The sequence below is a fragment of the Hylaeus volcanicus genome, chromosome 5 (genome assembly GCF_026283585.1).
Source record: "Hylaeus volcanicus isolate JK05 chromosome 5, UHH_iyHylVolc1.0_haploid, whole genome shotgun sequence".
NCBI classification, from domain to species: Eukaryota; Metazoa; Arthropoda; class Insecta; order Hymenoptera; family Colletidae; genus Hylaeus; species Hylaeus volcanicus.
Window position 1 is genome coordinate 2,432,980 of NC_071980.1, and position 23,417 is coordinate 2,456,396.

At 48.1% G+C, this 23,417-nt stretch overlaps 1 protein-coding gene and 1 non-coding gene across 5 annotated transcripts in view; one reads left to right on the forward strand and one right to left on the reverse strand.

The window, feature by feature from the left end:
- Positions 1-23,417, reverse strand: part of LOC128876624 (protein vestigial) — an 82,397-nt gene that overhangs the window by 25,295 nt on the left and 33,685 nt on the right. For 3 of the 4 annotated variants that reach the window (XM_054123133.1, XM_054123137.1, XM_054123136.1), the window contains exons 2-3: positions 4,087-4,297; positions 3,729-3,887 (exon numbers count right to left, since the gene is read on the reverse strand). In XM_054123133.1, the coding sequence (XP_053979108.1) occupies positions 3,729-3,887; positions 4,087-4,297 (370 nt within the window). The remainder of the gene's footprint in view (positions 1-3,728; positions 3,888-4,086; positions 4,298-23,417) is intronic. The other variant, XM_054123135.1, reaches the window with a different exon arrangement.
- On the forward strand, positions 22,671-22,752 carry Trnas-uga (transfer RNA serine (anticodon UGA)). Its single transcript has one exon. It is a non-coding gene; the product is annotated as a tRNA-Ser (tRNA).

Sequence of the window (23,417 nt, forward strand, 5' to 3'; positions counted from 1 at the left end):
GTCCGTGTTTACTTCTGTTGAGCTCGCGTTATTAGCGGAGATTCATTCTTTCGAAACCTGACAGTAACAAATCGGTGCACGCGATCGATTATTTTCCGACGTTTAGTAGCTTGCCTTGTAGGATGCATCGTTTATCTCGGATTTGTTGATGTCGACTTTGGTAGTCCGGAGTAGTAGTAAACATCGATTTATACTTGGTAGCGAGATATCTCGTCCAGTGTATCGAAAGTGTTAAAGACATTGGTCCAGGTGCAAAGGGTCGATAACCACCCTTTATTGATCGGCGAATCGCGGCGCATTAAGTTGTGCCGTGTCATAGATTACATGGTAATTTTCATTCGCGCGATTCGTGTACCGAGGTAGCGGATTGAAAAAGCACGATCGCGTCCCGAGGACGGTATCGCGACCAATCTCGCGGCAACGCCTTTGAAGACGCCACGAGACGTCGTGTAAGGGCCGTGTCAAGTAATTGCGTCTGTGTTGCGCCGCGGTGCCTGGCGAACGGGGCGTTAATTTGACGCCACCGAGTGGAACGACGCGCTCAATTTCTCGAACTCAACGTTACCGCCGTTCTGACGTCGTATTCTCACCAGAGCGTCGAATGCGCGACGCCTCCTCGCGCTCCCCCGGACGTTCCGAATTAACCCTTTGAGCGGAAACGTGCTCGTTGATAAACGCGCGCCATTTTTTAAATCCCAACGGTGGCCAGGGTGACTGATCGCGAGTACTCAGCGAGCGTCGCGACGACTTTTTTTCGTGGATGAAGAATAACGAGAGGACCCTTTATCGGGGGACGCGACTTGGAAAGAAGCTATCTTATGGCGGGCCATCTTTTGGCAGCTATCACTGCACGAGCGATTAACTCCACTTTTTGAAAGATCTTAAATTTAAGTGTCGAAGCACTTGGTATAGTCGCAACTTTTTATATTTATAAATTTTCGCCTCCAACAGTATCTCTACTCTCGAGAAAGCGAACGAATGAACGTCAAATTCCAAAAGTGGCCCGCACAAGGAACCAAAGACCAAAGTTTTTCGCTGTTGCGTTCCTATCGGCGAGCATTCACCGAGTAAAACGTTTTATCGTTCGCCTCGTATCGTCCGCTCGAATCCCGTCCTCTTAACTCACGCCAGCCGCTCCCGACACCGGCTGGTAGCGAACGACGAGATGCAATTTCTCCCGTCGCAAGAAGTCACTCTAAGGGAGCATCTCGGTACCAATTTCCCCGCGAAATTGCGATTTCGAGCGGTACGAAACGCAGTGGCAGGCCCGTTTAATCTCCCAGGCGTTCTTTCCGACGCGGACAAGGGGGATATTTGCGTCTGGGCGTGCATCGCCTCTTTGTCCTACCACGCCAACCGCTATGGTTTCTTTTAACTCATTAGTCGGTGAAATATATTATCGGCAGCGAGCATACGTGGCTAATAACGTCTTTAGCGTGGTAACACGGGACTCTGGTAATTGATAACCGCGAAGGAGAGTACCCCGTGATTAAGGGGTTCGCGTATCGTTCATCTAGGTGCTCGGGGACTCCTTTGATCTACCCGTGGAAATTACGTCTCGTGTCCAGCTTCTGTTCGATAAGCATGCGACGATCCCGTAAATGTACTTTACGGTGCTGTAGTGGTTGCGTTACGTTCTTCTCGAGGCTCTTGCTGCTCGATTAGATAGGCACCTAATTGTTTCAAGTACTTGGCGGAGTGAAATGTTCGAGTTGCTCTTCGCTAACGCGAACGTTCTACAAATAAATACTACTTTCAATTGTCTCGAAACAAAATTTCATTCTCATAGAAACGTTCACGAATATTCACGTGGCGATCAACGTGTTAACCATTCGATTACTGACTCTACCCTCGTGACGAAGCGTTTCGGTCGAGCCGCAAGGAAGTCGATTCCCAAACCCTTCTAATCGGCATCCACCCTTGGCCTTCGCGGAGGGTGTCTTTGTTCCATCGGTGAACATGTTCACCCGCGGAGACGTTCACTCCTTGTATGTATGTTAGCCGGCATACCGCGGCTAAAACTGTCTCCGGCAGTGTCTCTTCGTTACGTCCCCACACCTCTCCGCCCTCCTCGCCGTTCGTGTTCCTTCTGCTCTCCCTGAGTCAGCGTGCATCTCGTAGCCCGAGTGGAGAAGCTCTTAATTTACCTTTCCTACGTCGAGAAAGCGTGGTCCCGCGCGATGAAAACGACCGCGGGGGGGATGAAGAGGACGCCCAGGAGGGTGGCGGAGGGACGAAGAGGGGGAGACGTGCACGGCACATAACAATTAGGTCGTGTTGTCTTGAATTCTAAGCAGGCTAGTGAACTGATCCTGAGCACCGTCGCGAGATAAATGCGGCCTTAAACGATACCGATATAGACGGGCTGCTACGCCGATCGCTTGCCAAACTCGCTCGTGCCCGACAACCCCCTACCCCCTTCTGCCCTTTCTCGTTATCGAGCTCTTTCTCTCGGGCACGACGACCACAGCGGGCCATCTGCGGGATGACTCCTTCCAGCGTCTCCATTCAACTCCTTTTCTGGCGGTTATGAATGTTTCTTCTTGTTCCTGGCTCCCCCATCCTCGATATCGTTACTTCGCGTTCTTTCACATCGAAGTATCATTCACGGGCTTCCTTTTTTGCTTGACCTTCGGTGGATGACGAAGACGAAGCACAGGGTCGTATTTTATTCATATTCTACGAGTTGCATTTCTGGACGCGTTTTTCCAATAGACATAAAAGGCACGAATACTTGTGGGACTGACTGTACGTTTTAGCGCCATTCACGGTGTTCTTAAAAAATTCTGTTTCGTTCAATTCCGACCATTAGAATCAGAGAAACGGACCCCACTATTAATATATTCACAAAATATTTGTATCTGGTATTTGCTACCAACGGAAAAAATTCTCAAACGCGAGTATTTGTCCTTCTTTCCTACGGTACCCCATCTTTATTCCTTTCAACCCTCAAAGCGCCGTTTACCTTTCACGGTTCAACCTGTCCTCCCCCCCCGCTCTTCCCTCCTTTACCCCACGTCCTTGCTGTATGTTCCCTCGCTCCCATCTCTTATTTTTTTCACCCAATTCCATGCCCGCCTTCTCGCCCGCGCTCGCCCCGTCTCTCGCGCGACTTCCACTCCTTCTTCTTCGTCTCTTTCCACAAGCCGACAGCGAGGGTTTTAAGTCTCCCAAGTACGACGACGGTACAATTGTTACGAGGCTTGTTAGCGTTGTCGCGGGCTAATGGCGCACTTTATTATCGGTCCCCGGCCGGCTCCGCGTTGCGTTCGCGGTGGATGCGCTTAAATCGCCGCCCTTTGATGCATTAGTCCCGGTCCCAGGATGGTGCTGTCCAATCTTCGATGCGCGTGCTTCGATGACGGCGAAGAGCATCGAGACCGAATCGTAATTGGAACCAACCGAGGCCAGCCTCTTTACTTTGCGTGAAATCCAAACAATTGACTCTACATGGTTAGTTCCGTCGCGAACTAGGCATTTGCTTGCACAGTCTTGCGAATTTCTGGTTTGGCACGAGTTAGAAGGTTTTCAGAAACACCCTGTGTTAATTCGTTCTGTGGTTGATTTGAAAGCGAAATTGAAGCGAAGGTATCTGGTATTACATCCTCAGTTCGAATTATATCGTTGATTTAATTGAGATTCTAATGTTACTCTTGTAGGTCTACGACAATGTGTGCCAAAATCTAAGGTATTTGCTGTACGTATCCTAACTTCGTTTTGTATCTCACCTTTCAGTTTGTCGTGGGCAAGCGCTCTTTGAAAGTGTTCCTCCACCTCGGACGCTGCATCCCCTCGGTAATGAGTGAAGACCACACAGTTCGCGTTCATGTATTCCGCCCTGCTTCCGCCATCGTCAGAGTCCTCCGCGGCGGTACCAGTACCTACGGCTGCGAGAAAATTAGCAAGGCAACATTCGTCAGAGCCTGACCATTTGTTTACGTTGGGTTCGTGAAAAATCAACCAGATTTACGAATGATCTTTGAAAACAATCGATGTGACAGAAATTTAAACGTGAAAGAGTGAGTAGAAAGAGGGGCGAGAGAAATATTGGAAGTGGTAGACTAAGAGATTTTTGTTTCGACTCACCGTCCGTCGATCTATCGTCGTCTAACGTTCTCGAGGGTTGAGAAGTGGTCGTCGCAAGGGGTGGTCGTGGTTGCGGGGTTGGTCTTGGCGACGCTGGACTTGGCGCTGAACCGACGGAACCCGCGCTGCTGGGCTGTCCTTGCGGGACACTTCCGCTGGCACCGCAAATTTCAAGGCCAGCCGCCTCTAGCGATCTTTGGTGAACGTTCAACTGTACAAAGAACATCGATTTGTTCAATAAATTCTTCAATAAATGAGAATTCGGTCCTTTTACTATTTTTCTGACATTATTTTTCTTCGGATAAATAACATTGCAATTAAATTCAAAATAGTGACAAACTCAATGTAAATAAATATTTTACTTGAGTACGTCGTTTCGCAACTAAGTTGTCAACATATTGACATTGCCCCCTCCCCCCATTGCTAGGTGTCTCTTAACAAATGGATACACGACAAGCATCGGCAGTGATTGAGCGTTTATACACTCGGCGATTAAGATAGTCACGGTTTGAGTAGAATATGAGTCGTTGCTTTGGCTATCTTGATAAATTTCGCAACGTCCTTTCACTTAACGATTTTCACACGCTTCTACCTCGACTTCTACATTGCGCGTAATTACTACCTATCCTTGTTATATCTGCAATTTTCAATGATCGATTAAGCTATACTCTCGTATTTGCGCAATGCATAGTTGATTATCAAATAATAACCGAGAACTCTAATAGATCGCTCCTATCAGTTTTAATTAAACATGTCACTCCTTGCGAGCAGAAAATAAATACCGCGATAAATGTTTGATTATGTAGTCTGCAACAGTCTAAATAATATTCAATCCTAATAGAAATTTTCAAGAACATTTGCCTGGCAGTTAACGTGTTAAAAATATTCTTTCCCTTTGGTATACGATATGCCTTCTCTACCGTCGGGCTGTCTAGTTTGGACGAACACCGAGTTAATTACAGCATCAACTCGTTCCACCCCATCCCTCGATCATCCCGTCGAAGCACTCAACCATAGAGTACAATCATCGAGTAGGACTCGTCGATCGATACCTCGAATCGCAACAACTCCCACGCGACGGTTGACCTGCACCACGTCCATATACGAGCGAACGCCAAAATATCGCAGACCCAGCAAGACCGTCGACAACGAAATGCCTGTCGATGAAACGTCTCGCCGTCCGACTGTGAACGGCGCGGATAATCCCAGGGATTTTACCACCCCCCGCCGTCCCTCAGTCGTCTGCTCGTCGAGCCGAACGCCGCTCGTCCTGGTTGACGTTTAGTAGGTAAATCGTACGAGCGACGTCCTTAGAAGAGGGGTAAGCCTCCATTGAGCACATACCGACGCCAGGCGTCGGCGTCCATTGTACATCCTACCACCGGGGGCCGGGACAGACTGCAAATAGCGCGAGAGCTATGCTATGTGCACTGGCATCGTCACGGCTGGTCGCAACGAGACCAAATAGGACGTAATGCTCGCTATTCATTAGATCCTAGGGATGCAAATGCCGCGCTGGGTCATGGCATTCTGCTCGAATTTTTTCGCCCGCTCCGCACCGCGCGATACGATCGTGCCCGCGACCAAGCCAACTATTCGGCCACGCCGGATCGAAAGATGGCACCGACCAAAGCCTGGCTACGTCGACGCTCGATTGAGACATTCCTCGACGGGGCCTGTCGATTTAGATGACCCTTGTTCTCTCGATCCGACTTCTACGCTCTTGGAAGCCTTCTTGTTCTCTGAACGTCGCGAAGAGTTGGCCACGATTTTCGACGGAACACCAAGATATGCAAGTATAACAAAGAATCCTGATCTCTCTTTACTCTGGTATGTTAACTTCATCCCCCTCCTATAGAACGCGAAGACTAGACGACTCAAAAGCAGAGTATCCACCAATTAAATCTGTCCTACCAATTGGCTAAACAGGCAGCCATTCCCATCCTACTTTCCTCCTCTAAAACATTTCTCGCCTACTCCATACACACCAGGTCCAACGTTTCCCAGAAGACACCCGCGAGCGCAGACAATTGATGTCAATTGCGAATAGCTCTGGACGTTGTCACCATACCTCGATCAATCCTCGGTGAGGCGAGGTTTGCGCGCCTCCTAGGCGAAACCGTTAGCGAGGTTCATCAACTCGAAAGCAACCAAAGACGCCAATTAATTCCTCGTGAATAATCCGCGACGCGATTATTCGAGGAACTCGGAGGACGCGGCCGTCTCGATCGGAAACTGACTTGGGGATGCCATCGGCTGCGTAATTTTACCTAGCCTCTCCTTGTTGGTCGGTAGTCGCGGAGACCTGGTCACGTTATGGCGGGAGTCGAAGGTCAGGAGATTGACGAGCGATCGAAAGTGAACGGCAGTGGGTACACACAGGCTAATGCCGGCTAACAGAGATCGCGCAAGACGATCCTTGGCGCGTTACTCGCGCGGTCCCAGCGATCGCGACGATGCCCAGTCGAGGAGAAATACGACCGCGTAAATGCCCGACGCGTTTTAACGACGATCGTAGAGATTTCCCGCGGTGACATCGAGGCCAGATGTTTCCTTACCGGGACTTCCTCAGTCGCGAGCCATGGTCGCACCTCAGGGAAACGGTTGTCTCCGCTGACGCGTCAACACCTTCGCGTTCTCCAGTTTCGGACGACTCTGATCGCTATCGCGATATCAACCATACATTTTCTTCCGTTCTATTCTATTAAATTCTGTTTTCCGATATCATTAAATTCCACTTTCTACCGATGCATAATCGAACTCTATTCTCGAACCGTCCTCGCACGATTAAATTCTATTTTCAGTGTACAAGTATGCACCTCGTCGAGAGATGAAAATACTGGCACGATCAGCGCTTCCTGCATCGATGTTTGATCGCCGCGGCTCCATCTTCGAAATAAGCTGAAGCACAGCCGTACGAATTAATTCCATGTTCCTGGGCGCGCGTATATTAGCAACAAGATAAATCGGAGAGACGAATACGGGACGCCGATATTCATTATGCCTAGAATCCTATCTAACGGCGGGACTCGAAGCACCGCCGGGTACATCGATCCTCGAGATCGCACCGAACACGATCGTAATGATCCAAGAAACCGCGCGCTGGTGTGCGCGAGGCGCATGCCTGCCCGACGCGATGATAAAGGACGCGCGATCGCAGGCCCGCGTATGCGTTGTCGGTAGCCATTATTGTTGCGCGAACTATCGCAAATAAATCTGCCTGGACGGACGTGCGTGCATGAATTATTAGCCTGAACACCGGTGAATCGAGGAACCACCGTGATTGGCCTCCCGTGGAACTTAAATTCCGCGGGTGACGCAACTCGTGCCCGCAGTGGGATGTTTGCACAGAGATATCTGATATAATTGACCTTTGTTAGCTTCGTAAAAATGTGCGTGCGTGCTTTGATGAAATAAAAGTTAGAATAAATACTAATACTAAATAAATATCTAGTACTGCATGGAAGGTACGAGTGACGCACTTTTAAATTTTATCAACGTTTCCGCGGCGAAGGTGCGAGCTGAATGGGCGAGAGTCGCACGCATACTGCAAAGTGACATTAAGTGGAGTCTGGCGCGTAGGAGCATTCATCCCTCGCATAAACTAGACAGTTTATAGAATGAATTAGAGTCTCAGACTCGCTAATGAACGATCGCAATCGCCCGAGGAGATGTATGAGTGTCCAGGCGCAACGCGAACGCATACCCAAAGCTCATCATTCGACGGCACGATACACGCAATTGCAGTTGCGTATGATGTCGCGGTGGCCATTACTGTTGCGCGAGTTCCCGCGAATGGGACCGGCCGACAGATGGGCGTGCATGACGTTAAGTATAAGTTTAACCCTGGCAGATCGTCCGAGGGACGCGCATGGTCCATTACTCGGGCGCGACACACTTTGCCAGGAGCATGGTCCTCTTTTACATTCGAAGTTCTTCGAATCGCAGGAATCGCTGCCATTGCGACATTTCGCAAAATCGTTGGCGAGCGAAGGGATCGCAGTTACAACATTGAAGATGCGAGAATGGTTTCGACTTCTTCATTGTTGCACGTTGCGGGGCGTTCTGACTTTTTCGAGTTACCATTTTGTCTAGCGAGTTTACTGTTGGGACATTCACCCTTGTATTAATGATTACCAAGTATCAAAATTCTGACTAGAATCCACCTTCTTTCAAGAAAAGATGGCACATGCAACTGCCAAGGGAAGAAACCGTCCGTAAAAGCGTCGCTCGTCGAAGTAAATAATCGTCAACCATCCAGTAAAGTCGCGGAGACGTTCGCCCTGGGTTTCTCGTCCCCCCGATCAGTTTGTCGTCTCCGCGGTTCCTCCCCCGTCGCTCGCCGTTGACAAGCAACCTTTTGGCGAGCATATCGAGACCGGTGCGCGTACCCCGCCTAACCAATTACGCCCATACATTAGCGGCGTAACCGTGCAACGCACGAAAATAAGCTGACGATGATGTATGCAGTGACTGATGGCGAACGGTCGAGGGACGCGTGGGACGAAAGGAAAAGCCACTCTCGCGACGGCAACGCGAATATACGCTCGGCGGCTACGCCTTCGAGATGTTATCATTATCCGCTATAATAAACCGGGGCCTGGCATTCCACGGGGTAGTAGATCACCGACGTGATCCACAAAGAGCGAGAAACCGGGCGTACGCGGAGCAAACGACGCCGAATGATGACCGCCGGCATTCGAGGAACGTGCAATTGATCATGAACTTGGGTATCGCCGTCAGCAAGAAACCCGCTCCGGGACTCGCCTCGTTTTCAGCGCGTCTCCGCCGACAACCGATTGCTTCCCTCTTTTTTGACGGGAACTTCGCGAAACCGATTTCGAGGGGAACCCTGCAGCGGAGGGAACGGGCGAGAGCGGACGTTTTTGGGGTTGCGGGGCCAAAGTGGAATGAGTTTGCGAAGTAACAGCCAGAGTTACAGACGCGTGGAATCTACGCGAGTTCGTTAAGGATTGACGGGTATCGTGGTGCGTTTTGAGATGGATGGAGTGCATTTGTTTCGGGGATTCATGGATTAAAATTCAAAGAAATCGTCGAAAGTGTCAAGAATTTTGAAGAGGACTTGTATCAACAAACCTGAACAAATCCTACCAAATCGAATCAAGACCAGAACCAACGAGTTCCCTAAGACAAGACTCGCAGATGACTTCCCTCCGCTCTCGCAAGCGGTAAACTCACCTGTCAACCATTCACCTGTCCTTCCTCGACTCGAAAGCCATTAACGTGCAAGTAGACGAAACAACGTTTTCTATTCGTTGGCGAGATCTTCCCAGGTTTAACCGGTCGAAATGTTCCTCTGCCCCTGGCTTCTCCATCTTTGCAGAGCCCGCTTACGTCGGTTCAATTAAACCGGACAATAATTCGCACTCGTGTCGGCGACGGGGATAACGAGCGGCCAAAGGGAGGAGCAAAAGTATCGAGGATTAAACCCGAGACGCGGTGAATCTTCCATAGATTACCACGCTGAAGCATCTAGCGTCGGTCGGACGACAATGTGATAATTAATCGAAGCAAGCCTGTCCGCGATGACCGCTCTTCCTCCTTTGCTTTTTCTCTTTCGCTCGAGGCGCGCTGGCTTCCTTCGAAACGCTCCGTGTCCTCGACATCTCGCAGCCAACGAGAGAAGCTCTAGCCAAGAGCTGCTCGCGGTCTTTCAAAGCATTCCGAAGCGCGAGCGCCTGTTCCTCCCGTTCCCCTATGCTCCCCCCTTTGCCAACCCCCCCGCCACCATCGCATCTACCACCGGTGTCGAGTCACTTCGCGAACCTAAGACCGCGTCTTTATTTGTTTCCCATTTGTCTTATAGATCTCTGAATCTTTGTATCGTGGCTCTGCCGTCCTTCTCCGCCTCTCCACAGTCCATCTCCGTGCCCCCCCCCCTCCCTCCCGTAAAATACTTAATACCTCGATGATCCGCGACGTTGATTTGGATTTATGTTCCCTGCGAGTCGGAGGAGCGCGGAACCCGGTATTTGTTACGTTCGTCGATGTTCTTGCCAGGCGTTTGCTCCTGCGCCGAAAGTATCCTGGAATCTAGGGGCTGGTTTTTGCTCCGGTGGACTAATCGCGCTAATAATTTGTGTCCGATGGCGAGTTTAACAGGCCAGGTTGATGGAGACTTGGGCCGGTAACAAGATTCGGGTTAGGTATGTTGATTGGAGTGGCAGGTGTCGATGTGAAACGTATTTTCCAGCTTTCGCGCACGGCGGGACAGAGATTATTCGTGCCGATAATTCGGTGGACTCCAATTTGGAGAGAGGAGTCTGACGAAGGCAATCGTCAGTGCATGGGTCGAGGATCGTCGACGCAGGTGCTGGAGTAGAATACGCGAGACTCTTTTTATCATCCAAAATTTTGACCTTGGAGTCAAGTTGTCTTTCGGTGCATTCATCCCTCGCTCGCAGAAAAATCCACCGTAAACATCCACCGAGGTGCACGAGTCGAAAGCATCGAAAACGTTCGAATCCCATCTGATCGACAGACGTCCTACATCGCTCGATCACTCCGCGAGCCGTCAAACTCGCTAAAATTTGTCGATCTCGGCGACGACACCGTGGCGGCTCCCGAAAACCGTGTAAAACCGGACAACCCCCATCGATCCAGAGCGAAACGAATGACCGGGACGTCCCGGGGGCCGATTCCCACATCAATTCAACCGAGAAGAGCTGCACGGGATCCGTTCGACAAAGGCAGCGAACGGGAGGAGAACGGAAACAACTGGCGATACGAAAAAGAATGGACGACGCTCGAAAAAGGGATGAAAAGGAGCGTCGAAGCGGAGAAAAAAAGGATGGAGAGGAACACACGAGGAAGAGGGGAGGGAGCGGCAGAGTCGGTAACAAGCTACCATGGGGTATCTTGCAATTTGTTTGCCGGACACGGCCATTCGTCGACACGATTCTCCTATCTTGAGCGCAGATGAGAGGAGTCCGACTCTGCTCTCGGTCCACAGATCTCGGCCGCGGCGCGGGGATTACGACTATTGATAAGGCGTCGGTGAACGAGGTTCCCTTTAGTTAAGTTTAGTTCATTAGCAAACCAGCCAGGTGGACGATGGAGCGATCCCTCGTCCGGTCGACAAATTACAACGAGATCGGTCCCCGCCTACGTTCGATTCCGACCACTTTGGGGACACGAGAAAATGCGCTACACGCGGCCTGCCGAGGAATTGTCGGGATTCGCGAGTCCGGGGATCCGTAATCGATAGCCTGGGAAGATCTGACGAAAGACTTGCTTGTTCGAGGCGGATAGATACCGATAAGGACTGCTATTGGGAGCTGGGAAGTTGATTAGACGCAGGAATGCGACCTAGACCCTAAGCTTTCGTCTACAAGGCAGAATAAACTGCATTAAAATTTCGTTTGCTTGCGGGAGACGATTCGAAATTAGTATCGTACCCCAAAATGATAACGACAACTAACGCGGTAAGCACGTGACGACCAAGTCGATTGATTCCGCGCGTCAACGGAGGAACGTTGGACTTCAACGCGGCCGTGTTGCATTCCGCGTACTCGGGCTCCTTTGCTCCCCAGCCGCGTAAATTGCACGTGTAAACCGGCGCTATGAATTTCACGGCAACATAATCGTAAAGCCGATAAATAGAGCGAGATTCCTGGAGGTGTCGGGGATCGCGTGACTTTAATAACCAGCAATTTTTATCATAACCCAGACTCCGGAGGTGCCTTTAATTAATTGGTGAGAAAGGGAAATGATCTGTCTTCCAACGATGGAGACTCTACCAATCTCAATTAATCGGAAAGACGTGGATGTGTATCGATCGATGATTCATCGCCCTCGCACCCGATTGGCAGGAAATACTACGCGATCCTTGTTAGATTCCGGTGACTTATGATATCTGACACTGAAGTCTGGATTCCCTTAAATGGACGCAACGTTCCTCGGGCAACTCTCTACTCCACGGTTTTTCAGCGGCGACGTGGATAGTTTGATATCAACGATGAGCGAAATTGGGGTCGTATAATGAATGTGTTTTCAGGTTTTGTTTTTTTAATTAAACACAAATGGTATTGTCATTGTAAATGAAAGTGCGCTACGATTAAACGCGGAACCTAATAGAAGATTCTCTCTCGTATGCTCTATTCCTCTTGCATGACGAGAATCTCACATGCAGACCTCGACAAATAAAGCTTTCGATTCTTTCGTCGACAAACGACCATCGAGCGACTCCTCCCGTTATCTTGCTCGCGCTCGTCCTCGTTCAACCAGCGCAATCACTGGTGCTTAAAACGTAGACGTCGGACATCGACAAACGAGCGAGCCCCCTCCGATAAGGGCTCGTTCGGTTCGCTGAAAAAGAATTGTGCCGGTATCCGTTTAATGTCTCCTCCCCGTAAGTACCATACCAGCCGAGATATCCCTGAGTAATATTACCGCATCGCAATATAAATGAAAACGTATCCGGGGACGCGAGATCATCGCAATGGCGTGGCATCCGGGGGACCTCTAGCTGACCCGCGCAATTCCTTGCACAGGTTCAGCCAGAAAGATCGCAGTGATAATCAACGATACGTAATCGAGTAAAATTGAAAATTCGAGTCATGGATCCGAGATTTTGATCAGGGAACAAATAATTATGGAAGAGGATCTTTTCGCTAGGTCAGACACTTTGAAATTACTCGAATATTAAAATTTTCCGATATGAAATTACACGAATATTAAAATACTCTAATATTGGATCATTTGAATATTAAATTACTCCAACGTGAAACTATTCAAATATTCGATTGTTAATTAATTCAATCACGAAGGTATTGCGATATTAAATAATTCAGCTATTAAAATATTCCAATACGAAATGATAGGAATATCGAATAACCGTAATAGTCCCAAAAGACTGCACGGGAGGCGACAGGTACCCATCCCCGAGCTAGGCTATCCAGGCCACTGGGTATTGGATGGGGGCTTGGAATAGGCGCGTTAAAAGCCACGGAACCCCCGAGAAGATACCGACGAGACGAGGCCTTTAGTGTCCTGTTATCAGGCCCGATCCGATACGGTCACCAATAACTTCGGCTACCTACCGCAGAGCCGTACTAAAGGTTATGCTCTCCCCGGGGCTCGTAGCCACCAGCCGCCCGGACCATTTACCAACTTATTACTATGTACCCGTCTCCCAGCTCATTGAAAGTTCGCGCCAGGCCAATAGTTGTCCAATAAAAACCTGCTCTTTACATCCGCGGCGTAACGCGCCGCCAACCGTAACCGAGATGCATAACTTAATGCACTTTATCGGGGGACTTGTTCTTCCGTGCGCCGGCCAGCTGTCCGCCTGGGACCAAACGCCGAGCGATGAAGCTGTGACGCTGTTACAACAGGATTACGCTAGGATAACGCAAACAGATTCGCGGAATTCCGACCCGGGACCGAAATCTTGGGAATTGAAACGTGGGAAATTGAAATCGTCTTCGAAATAGTTTCGGATTGAATAATTTTTCGGAAAGGTACTTGCGCGTACTATGAATTAGTGGGAGTGCTTGAAACGACTTCTATATAAAAAAATTTTCCTTGTGTTTTAAGAGTGGAAAATATTTTTTCAGGGAATCTTTGAGTAAGCTTAGAGTAATAAACGAAATTCCCGGGTCCACCGTGGCAATGGAGACCGGTTTTGTCGAGGGCCTGACAGCGGAACCATCGCAGTTTCACGCTCCAGAGAAGATCCTGTTAGCTTGACTAATCTCGGCGCCTGGAGTCGAGTCGCTGAAATGGTCAAATAAAAGAAACTCCGCGCTCTACCGAGCACCTTGTAAAATAGAGAAAAGCGTCCCCCTCTCCGAAATAGAAATTTTTTATACATTTCTAATAAAACACTAAACAATGTTGCTCCGCGAAACGAATTTTCGAAGAGCCATCGAAATTCCACTCGACCCCATAAAACTTCATTAGATTCGCATCTATCCCAGAACGCAGGGAACTTCATTCCAACAACTTAATTCTACGATAGCCTGGCGAATACCAATCAAACGGTACGCCACTGAAATTCCAACAATCCGCGACAGACTTCAACGTTCTTCTCGATTCGGAAACTTCATACATCTAGGGACACGCGTTTGGCAACTCGCCTAATTATTTCCTTATTCGCGGATTAAACGCGCAGCCCGCGATTACACGGCGACACGCGAAACCTTTCGTTTCCTTATGACTGGTGCGCGACATATGAATTCCTGTTTCACATTTCATTGCATCGGGGAGTCGACCGAACTACTCTAGGAATTCGACGAATGTCCACCGCGGTCCGACACGCGTGCCTTTTAAAAACCTGCGCTTGTCGTTTTACCGCGATTCCTTCGGTTTTCCGTCGCGCATCGACGATTTCGTCGGCAAGAACGAGCTTGTTCGTCCTCGAAGCTACGCGGAAGAAGAGCTACGCGGCTTTTTCTTCGCTCTTTCTGTGAAAGCTTTCTCTGGGATGGTAGCGACATTTTTAGGTTTGAACGGGTTAAGAAGTCTGCTCTAACGCTAGATAAATTATGCGTATTTCACGTAGGATTATATTCTGAATCAGACAGAGGAAGAATGTTTTTATTGTAGAGCTGAGACTTCGGAGTCTTAGGTGTGGCTCAAACATGGGTCAACACGTTATATAACATTATATGACGCCAATCTGAATGTTAGAACGTATTAGCCAACTTCTTCTTTATGTAGGTAGCAGGTAAACGCACCTTGTAATAAGATAAGCAATCAACACCTATGACTCCGAACCTTAGAGAACCCATTTAAAAGATATATATAAAAAGAAAAAAAAAACTAACACCTGCTAATATCGATAGAAGAGAACGAACCATTTTATGTTAATGTTAACCAACAACATCTTTAACTACAGGGGACCTCTTTGCAACCCAAGGACGATCGACACCTTCTAACCTCGATACTGTCCATCGACAACTGTTCCTTGCGTTAGCCAAGAGTACCTTCAGCCGTACACCCTGGAGACCGTCCTGGCTAGAAGTAAGAAGGGTAACCAGTCGGCCTGAAGGCATGAAAACAAGGTCGATCGGTTATCTCACGCGTACCAGATAGAAGCAGGTCGATTGATTGCCAACGCTCGTGACGCATCAAAAGAAAGATCGCCTTGGCGTGCGCGATCCCCTTTCGAAAATAATTCCTCCCCCTCCCCGCCCCCCCCACGCGACACTTAAATAGCTGTCGTCCATTACATGAACCGAGCGGACCGGCCGCGAGAATGCGCGATCCTTTGCGCACCGGCCGTGATTCGATTAATATTGAACGGAGCCTACCAGCAACGTCCATCGACTTCATAATCCGAGGAGTCCGCGCGCCAACTACTGGCGGGACCTCTCTATCCAGCGACACGGTAATTCCCGTTCTGTGTTTTCTTTTTTATCGGTGCGCGGTATTGCATTAATCTCGATGCAAGTCTATCGAGGACGCGCGGGTTCGTCTGAATGCAGCGAGGACTCTTATTACACCGAGTTCTGGAAACTGTGTTCCGAAGAAGGTCGAACCTTCTTTTTCGATCGAAGACAAGAAAAATATTCGCGATTTATCCTAAAAAAATTGTTTAGTCAGGTATAAGTCAGTAATTTTAATCAGTGTTTTTCACTCAAGAAGTAGAAAGATTAATTCTGAAAGTTAGACATCAATTCGATATTAAATTCGTCGATGCTCGAAGGGGATCGCAGGTAAGTCCCAGACCCCCCGAGGGGTTCTTCGAAAATTCGAGAAAAAGTGAAGGTTCGGTAGCGACTCGGGTATCGGGAAGGCATCGATTCGAGGATCAATCTTGGGCATCGTCGCCGAGCGGAGGCATCGTCGATCGGAATGCGATCCTCAGAAAACAGAGGTGGCCGGTGAACGCACCGGCACGGAGCCCGTAGCCCCCTTTAGCGCGTGTCGCAAAGAATGGCGTTCCTAGACTAAAAACGGAACAGCGGCAAGGAATGTAACGTTGCAGCACACCTTGCTCGGGACTGTGACACGAGTTCACACGGAGGACGCAGCGAAACGTGCGCGCACGGCCGACGCAATCCGGCCTGGCATGCGTGAGATATGGCGATGCCGTACCGATAATTGTCGCACATCCCAACAATCCCAGCGACCGTCCGTTCCGTCACCGAGCTATAACGACGCATCCGCGTGACGTGTTACTTTTCCACGTTCGAGCGTCCTCGGTAAACGCGTTCACCTGCTTTTTTCCTCGCCGCTTTGCTCCTTTCCTGCCCGTTCACGGTCTTAGAGTCTTTGATTTCTCATAAGTTGACAAATCTAAAATCGAATGGAGGCCGACGGAGCAGATCAACTTTTACTAATACGGTGGAAGAAACGCTTTTCAGAGACTGGGAGATACTTTGAATGGTCGTCCAAGTTCTTGCGGGAGCTTCCAGTGGGGAATGACGACTTGTGCGAAGAGTCAGAGAGGTCTTCTTTTTTCTTCGCAGTCTTCCAAAGAGAGTGACGATGAAGCTAATGAACCATTGCAACCTTGCGAACTTTTTCAATGTTGTTCGTGCTATGCAATGTTGTTCACTACAGGCCCATCTACGGGGGACACGCCTCCGAGCTTTCTTTGTCTCAGATGGGAATGCGATGCAAGATTCTCAGGCTCGAATAGACTCAAGCAGCATAGTTTAAGTTCTTGACCCACCTTAACACTTCGTGTTGGATAATTGCCCACTGTGATTCCAACAGGAAAAACTATTAGGTAGACTGGAAGGTAATGTCGGCTATTCTACGTTAAATTCAAGTTTTTTATGAATTCCTATTTTTAATCAATTACGTAATCGCCCTAATTATCAACCCAATTATCAGCCTCCTGTCATCTAGTGTGTCGACGAGCTGATGAGTAATAAACAGGTATTTAAAATTGCAAAAACGACATTACTTTTACGCGATCCAAAATATTTTTTAGACGCCGCGATTAGATCAAATTCATCTCGCGAGGCGATCGTCCGCGGGGTAAACTGCTTCTGATATTAGCAGCAGAAATTTTCGTCGTAAATCTAGCTCAAAGCTGGGTGGTTGAATGAAAAGGGCAGCTGCTCGCGGTCCGATTCTGGTGCAGTTCGCTGTAATCCAACGGGTCATCCGGTGTGATGAATTAGCATCAAGGATAGCGCTGTATCCATGCTCCTTCCTCGTGTTTGATGTTAAACGTGATTAACATCTTCTTCTGATTCTAACCTAACCGTTTGATCTTGACATGCAAATCTATGCTGCGCCCGTAGTTGCGGGGATGTTATCGTCTCGGTTATTAACCCTTAGATGCCCTAAGTTTCAAATTTGATACCGGACTTTTAAACCGAATTGTACACGCAATTGGTTTTAAACTTAATTTGGAAAATCGGGCTTCTAAAGGTTAATGAATTCGGTGTTATTTTTCGAGTAATTTATAAAGCTTCGAGGTGGCGTTATTATTAAAGAAAGTCTCCCAACGAACAGAGGGAGTTACCAGAATTTATAGCTGCATAAATTGTTGAACCACCACGTTCGCGACGAGATCAGCGAGGAAATCGCGACGCGTATCTAGAAGCGCCTGTCGTTCCCCGTGGAATGAATAGGCGGAAACAATCGCCAGTGGTACTTAACTAGGCGGTCACAATGAACGCATAAATTGCGTTTAACAAATTCGCCCCGGAAAATGGCGAATCTGCCTAGCAGGTTGTCCCGCCTAGCGCCCTGTCTTTCCCTTGCACGCGAAACGGAACGAGGCAGCTGCTACAATAGTCGCCCGTGGCGATTAATGGCGTCCGGTCGGAGATCGTAAATAACAATAAACCAGTTTACTCGAAGAACCGTCGCGTGGCTTCCGCGATTCTGGGAACCGTTCGAGTCGCTTGCTCCTCGTCAATGGCGGCTGCGTTGACGAGAAGCGATTAATTTCCGCGGACATGAATCGCGATCCGAGAGATTTTCCATCCAGGACCGAGATAGGGAGTCCCGAATGAGTTTCCTCGTTTTGTTCCCAATGCCGCGAAAGAAAAGTCTCGCCGACGAATGAGTCGTCAGTTCCGAGTGTTTGGCATTCTCCGTTTCCTTTCTGGGGAGTCTGACACTGATGGAAGGTTTTTTCTTATTTCTATATCGTATCTTGCGTAGATCGATAGCATTCGGAATGTCGACACTACGTTTTATTGTCTTGTCATGGTAAGTCGGTTGGTTTAATTGTTGGATGACCAAACTAAATATTCTAAACTAAACATCTTAACTTCGATTTCTAGATCCTCACCTCATCCTGTACTTCGTACCCTTCCTTAATCATCCTCTCCTTCGACCCCTGCACAATGGTCCAAAATCCCAAAAACGCGATCGAAATTCCTAGCATCTCAAATTTGTCGTTTTTTCCTGTAAATTTTTGTATTTGTTTCCATTTTGGTCCGAGTTTCATCGCCAGAGATCAACGATACAGTTAGGAGCTAATACATGGTCCAAAGACGTACAACCTATTGTTCGCTGTGATCGTTTACAGGTTTACGTATCGAAAGGCAGCCCGAAGCGTCTTCCTCGTCAGTCTGGTGCCCCTTGGGACCGTTCTTTCCAGATGTCAACGGTACAGACGTCGAAAAATCGACGACTGACGCGTCGGACGGAGAGCACCAAGACGGACAGGGTTGGAAAAAAGGTGAAGTGAGAGGCGTCTCGGCGGCGGGCGCTCTCCGGCACGCTGGAAACTGGCCCTCGAGGAAAAGCTTATTCAATTCAATTCTAATGGAGCGGCGAGGCGAAGGAGAATAGTTGCATTCGCGATATCGCCGGCACGGTGTAACGTCGGACCGACACGACCGTTCTCGTTCGTTGCCTCGCGCGAGTCCTTTCGAATGATGAGAGTATTCTCACCACGTTCCCCCGACATTACGGATCTTCAAAGCGCCCGCCGTCGGTCTGGCGTATCGTTAATATAAATTACACCCACACGCGTGCGCTCCGCGAGGCCAGACCCGGCCGCGCATTGAAAAGCCGCGCGAAGCTGCGCGTCGACGTATTACCAGATTCTTAGGAATGCTTATAATTTTACGAGCCTCCTTAATATGCGCTTAGCTTCTGCCGCGGTAGCCTCGGCCTCTAGCTGCCTACGTTACCCGGGCTGTGCAACCCTCCCACCTTCGTCTCTACCCTTCGCATGCCTACGTACGACATTTTCTACTTAACCTTTGAACCAAGATCGTTCGCGCGTAGCAGGTGCATTCCACCTTGCGACGCGACGATCACTCGAAAATCCGCATCCGCGCGCGAAGGCGCGGTCGCTTCCTCCTCGCTGCCGGGGAACGTCTATATTGGACACGGGTGAGCGAAGAGGGATTCCGCCGAGATTGAAGTTCGACCTTTTCGTTCCAACCAGAGATTTTTTTTCTCCTCTTCTTCTTTGACTTCCTGCATCCTACGGTGGAATATTCGCCGCGATAAGGAAGTCGAAGAGACGGATACGCGTGGAATGTTTATCGCCGCGCGATGCAGAATTATTGAGACTGAAGTTTCGGTTTCTTTCTCGATTGGAGCAGAATCGTTCGCCACAGGGTGGGGGACATGCGGTGACTCGGACGATGGGAACGCGAGGAACGTTCGCTGTTACGCGCTGTGTACATAGTTACCGGGATTGGAGCTTACTTCTCGATGGGGATCCGGCGGGATGTTTCAATTTATGCTTTTGAGAGCCGTGCGATATCGTTCGTTGCGTAATCGACGGGATTTGAAGACCAAGGAAGAAGAGTCTATGGAAACTTTGCTGATTTCGGTTTGTTGAAACGTGAAATATTTTGTTCTGTATTACTGTCCGTGAAATAGACGAAACGGATGGTTCATTGGTTCTAGTAATTGCTACAGCTAAAGCATAATGCGAGATTGAATAGAGCACGCACGACAGGCGATGAATAACTCATATGGCATCGATTCCATTTGCACGAAAGGCAAGAACGTGAATGAAATATTTGTGTCGACTACTCTGGGAATTTAGTTGATCTTTGTCAAAAGAAAAATTGCTTCGAAACAATAGATTTCGCACGAAGGTATGCCAGCTACGCGAACGCGAAGCGCTGCAGGTAAAAATTGATAATTCCGAGTTTCCTAGCGCGCTGCATGTTTCGATACTCAAGGTGCAAAACCAGTATGGTACGCGAAAGTCACTCGGCTCGTATATGAGACAGGTGAAGGGCCACGGTTTTTGTTCCGCGCGCGACTTCCCGTGTCGCCATTTAAGCGTGTGCGTAATCGCCGATGTATGAACGCGACCAGTTGTAATTACATTAATTTCCGCCCATAATTACGAATCCCGCTCGAGAAATACAGGCCGCGTATCCGCGAAGAAAGTTGTAATTAAAATCTGCAACTGCCTCGAACGTCTACTGAATAATGCAAAATGAACGATCGAATCGATCCAACAGTACGCTAGGAGTCTCAATGAATACACGTGATCCGATTCGGGTGAGGCAACCTCCAGGTGAAACCTAATGAAAAGCGTCAGATTTTCTCGAGGAAATTGCACGATCTTGCTGAGAAATTATTTATAAATGAGCCGTTCACTGCACGATAAACTCCGCCAATCGCATAAAAATCGTAACGTTACCGACGATTGTAGCAATCTCTAATAACATCACCGATTATTTTTTTGGCTATTCTCTCTTATCAATTTTACATACCGTTAGATGAAAGCTACATGTGTATTAACGGATTCTACGATATTTATTTGAATTTATATTGTAAAAGGAAATTTAAAAGACAATGTACATTAACGTTTCAGTATCGTCAGTATCGTTTCACCAATGGTCCCTAACGCTTCGTGCTCGCGATTTTCTTAATCAGGATCAGCTATCGAGAATTTCTCACGAATAAAGTCCGGCTGACTATTCGATTGGTCGTATACGAAAGGACGGTACGTTTTCATTAGTCACGAAACGCGTGGGACAGAGAGACACGCCGGTCTCGCGGCCAGTGTCTCAAGGGTTGGCTCCGACAACTGTCGATTCGTCACTGTCAGCTAGTGCAGTGTCACGAGCTGCTCGAGATGAGACGACCGATTACAGAAATGAAAAATGATCCGCGAAAACCTTTGATATTTCGTCGTCCGCTATTCCCCGGGGAATACACGAAACAGTGTCGGGTACCCGGTTGCCGCGCGAAAACAAAACGAGTTTCCATTATTCCTGCTAAGAGAAAGGACGTGTCCTTTTACCTCCTCGAGGCTGCCAGCCATGAGATTATCGCGAGGAAACGTCACGCGGAAAACACAATCACGGATGGCTATCGTTGCCTCTCGAACAGTGAACAATGATAGCGATGGTTGAAAAAATGGATGAATAAATCGACATCTCGAGGATTGAAATTTAACTTGTCCCACCATATCGAGTGAACGAATACGTAGAGTCAGTAGAGTCTAATTCAAGTATTCGGTGAATCCTCGATTGTAACAAACGGAGATTCTTCCATTCCTGGAATTCGGTTCTCCACGCCGTAAATAACTTTGACTTTCCAGGTGTTTCAAACAGCTTGCGATAGTACTATCGGATAAGCGTCACCGTTATGCTTTAACGGTGTCCATCATCTATGATGGCGTTAAACGACGTGTATTACACCGAAGTCGACACTTCCGAAAGGAGGTGAACGCGACGACATCGCGAGTCCCGCGACGTCCCGCGAAACGATATTCGGCATTATCGGTTAATTAACAGCTTCATTAATCGCGTATCGGCATTCCAGCGGGTCCTTTCTTATCACCAGCTTGGGACCGATTGATTTACAAGTTGGCGTAAGTCGAAGACAACCCTCGGTGTTTTCACGTACGACGGAGACCTTTTTCAACCGTGTGCCCATGTACGACGCTTGAATATCTTTCTGTTTAACGATCGCAATTAAATATAACCGCGGAATGACTCAATTATCCTTAATGCGCTCGCAACGTGCGATTTCCTTGGACCCCAGTGAAAAGAAGGAGAGAAGCGGGTTTAATTGATCTGCAGTTCATTCGTTAAGACCCGGAAATGCGACCCTGTTCCCTGCAGTAATTGTCTTAGTTCGATCGTTTCCTCGGCTAATTGAAATTCTTACCTAACTACTCGGGTGCCATCGCGAAAGAAACTCGTTCGACTCTGTTAACCGATGCTTAATTAACACGTCGGCCATCGCGAGATTTCGTTGCTCTATGGCCCAGCTACTCCGTGAAACATTTCGCGACAACTTTTACACATAGAAATGTCGAGCATTTCCATCTTTGGTATGAAAAAGGGAATCTCGCGGAGTTCCAGAATTCTCTACCTAATCGATCAACGGATTTGATTTTTTATTCGTTGGATTCCTAACCTTAAAACTTCCATTTTAGTGATCTAGTATGGTATAGAAAAAAGTCAATAATTTTTGGTGCCCCAAAGCGAAGTGCAGCCCTTATCTGAATGATTCGCTAAATTATTACGCCAAGTAATCGTGTTCGATAACTATACTGATTCCGTTTTGCAATTCAAGTAACCACAGAATATCTTTTTTCGCTAATATCAGTAGTATAATCGCGTTCACCCATCTCGCAATCGCGATGAAATAACGAATAACAACACATGCTTTTCGATCGAAGCTTAATTACGTTTCGTAGCGAGCAACTGAACATAGCTGCGGTGTCCGAGCGGTTAAGGAGATGGACTTGAAATCCATTGGGTGTTACCCGCACAGGTTCGAATCCTGTCCGCAGCGAAAATCTTTTTTTCCCACAATTTTGCGTCAGTCGACGTCAAACGCCATATCATGCAATCCCTATATATTCCTCATTTAATTAAACAATAAATAAATAAAAAAAAAAAAAAGAAAAACAAGAAATGAATCTACGAATATCTTCTACTACTGAAGGTTCTTCTACTATTCGCGTAATAAATACTAAACCCACTTTTTTTTAATACTTTATTCGCTCGATCTCGTAGTGTATTTGTTTCCCATCGACTAAAGACTGCACACGAACGACAGAAGACTCGGTGCGACTACTCCCGCGAATATACGCTCGCCCGTAAGTATGAAATATGTAGATTTGAACAGCGATTAGGAGGTCGTAATTCGTCATCGCACCTACGCAATGAGTGTTTCATTCGGCGGAGATTTCATGACGGCGATAATAATTCGCAAAGGGTACGCAGGACTCGATAAATCCTGCGTTGACGTTGACGCATTGCGAAAGATACGCTATTTCTAAGTGAAAAAGCAAACACCGTCGTGGCGCGTAACGTGTTAAATTTAACGCGATAAAAGTGGATTGAATTCATAATGAAAAAGGTACTTCGCGGGGTGGGGGTAGGGGTGGGGGAGGGGGATTTTTCATTAAATTTTCATTGAACAAAAGATTTTCAGGGAAATAAAATTGCGATTCA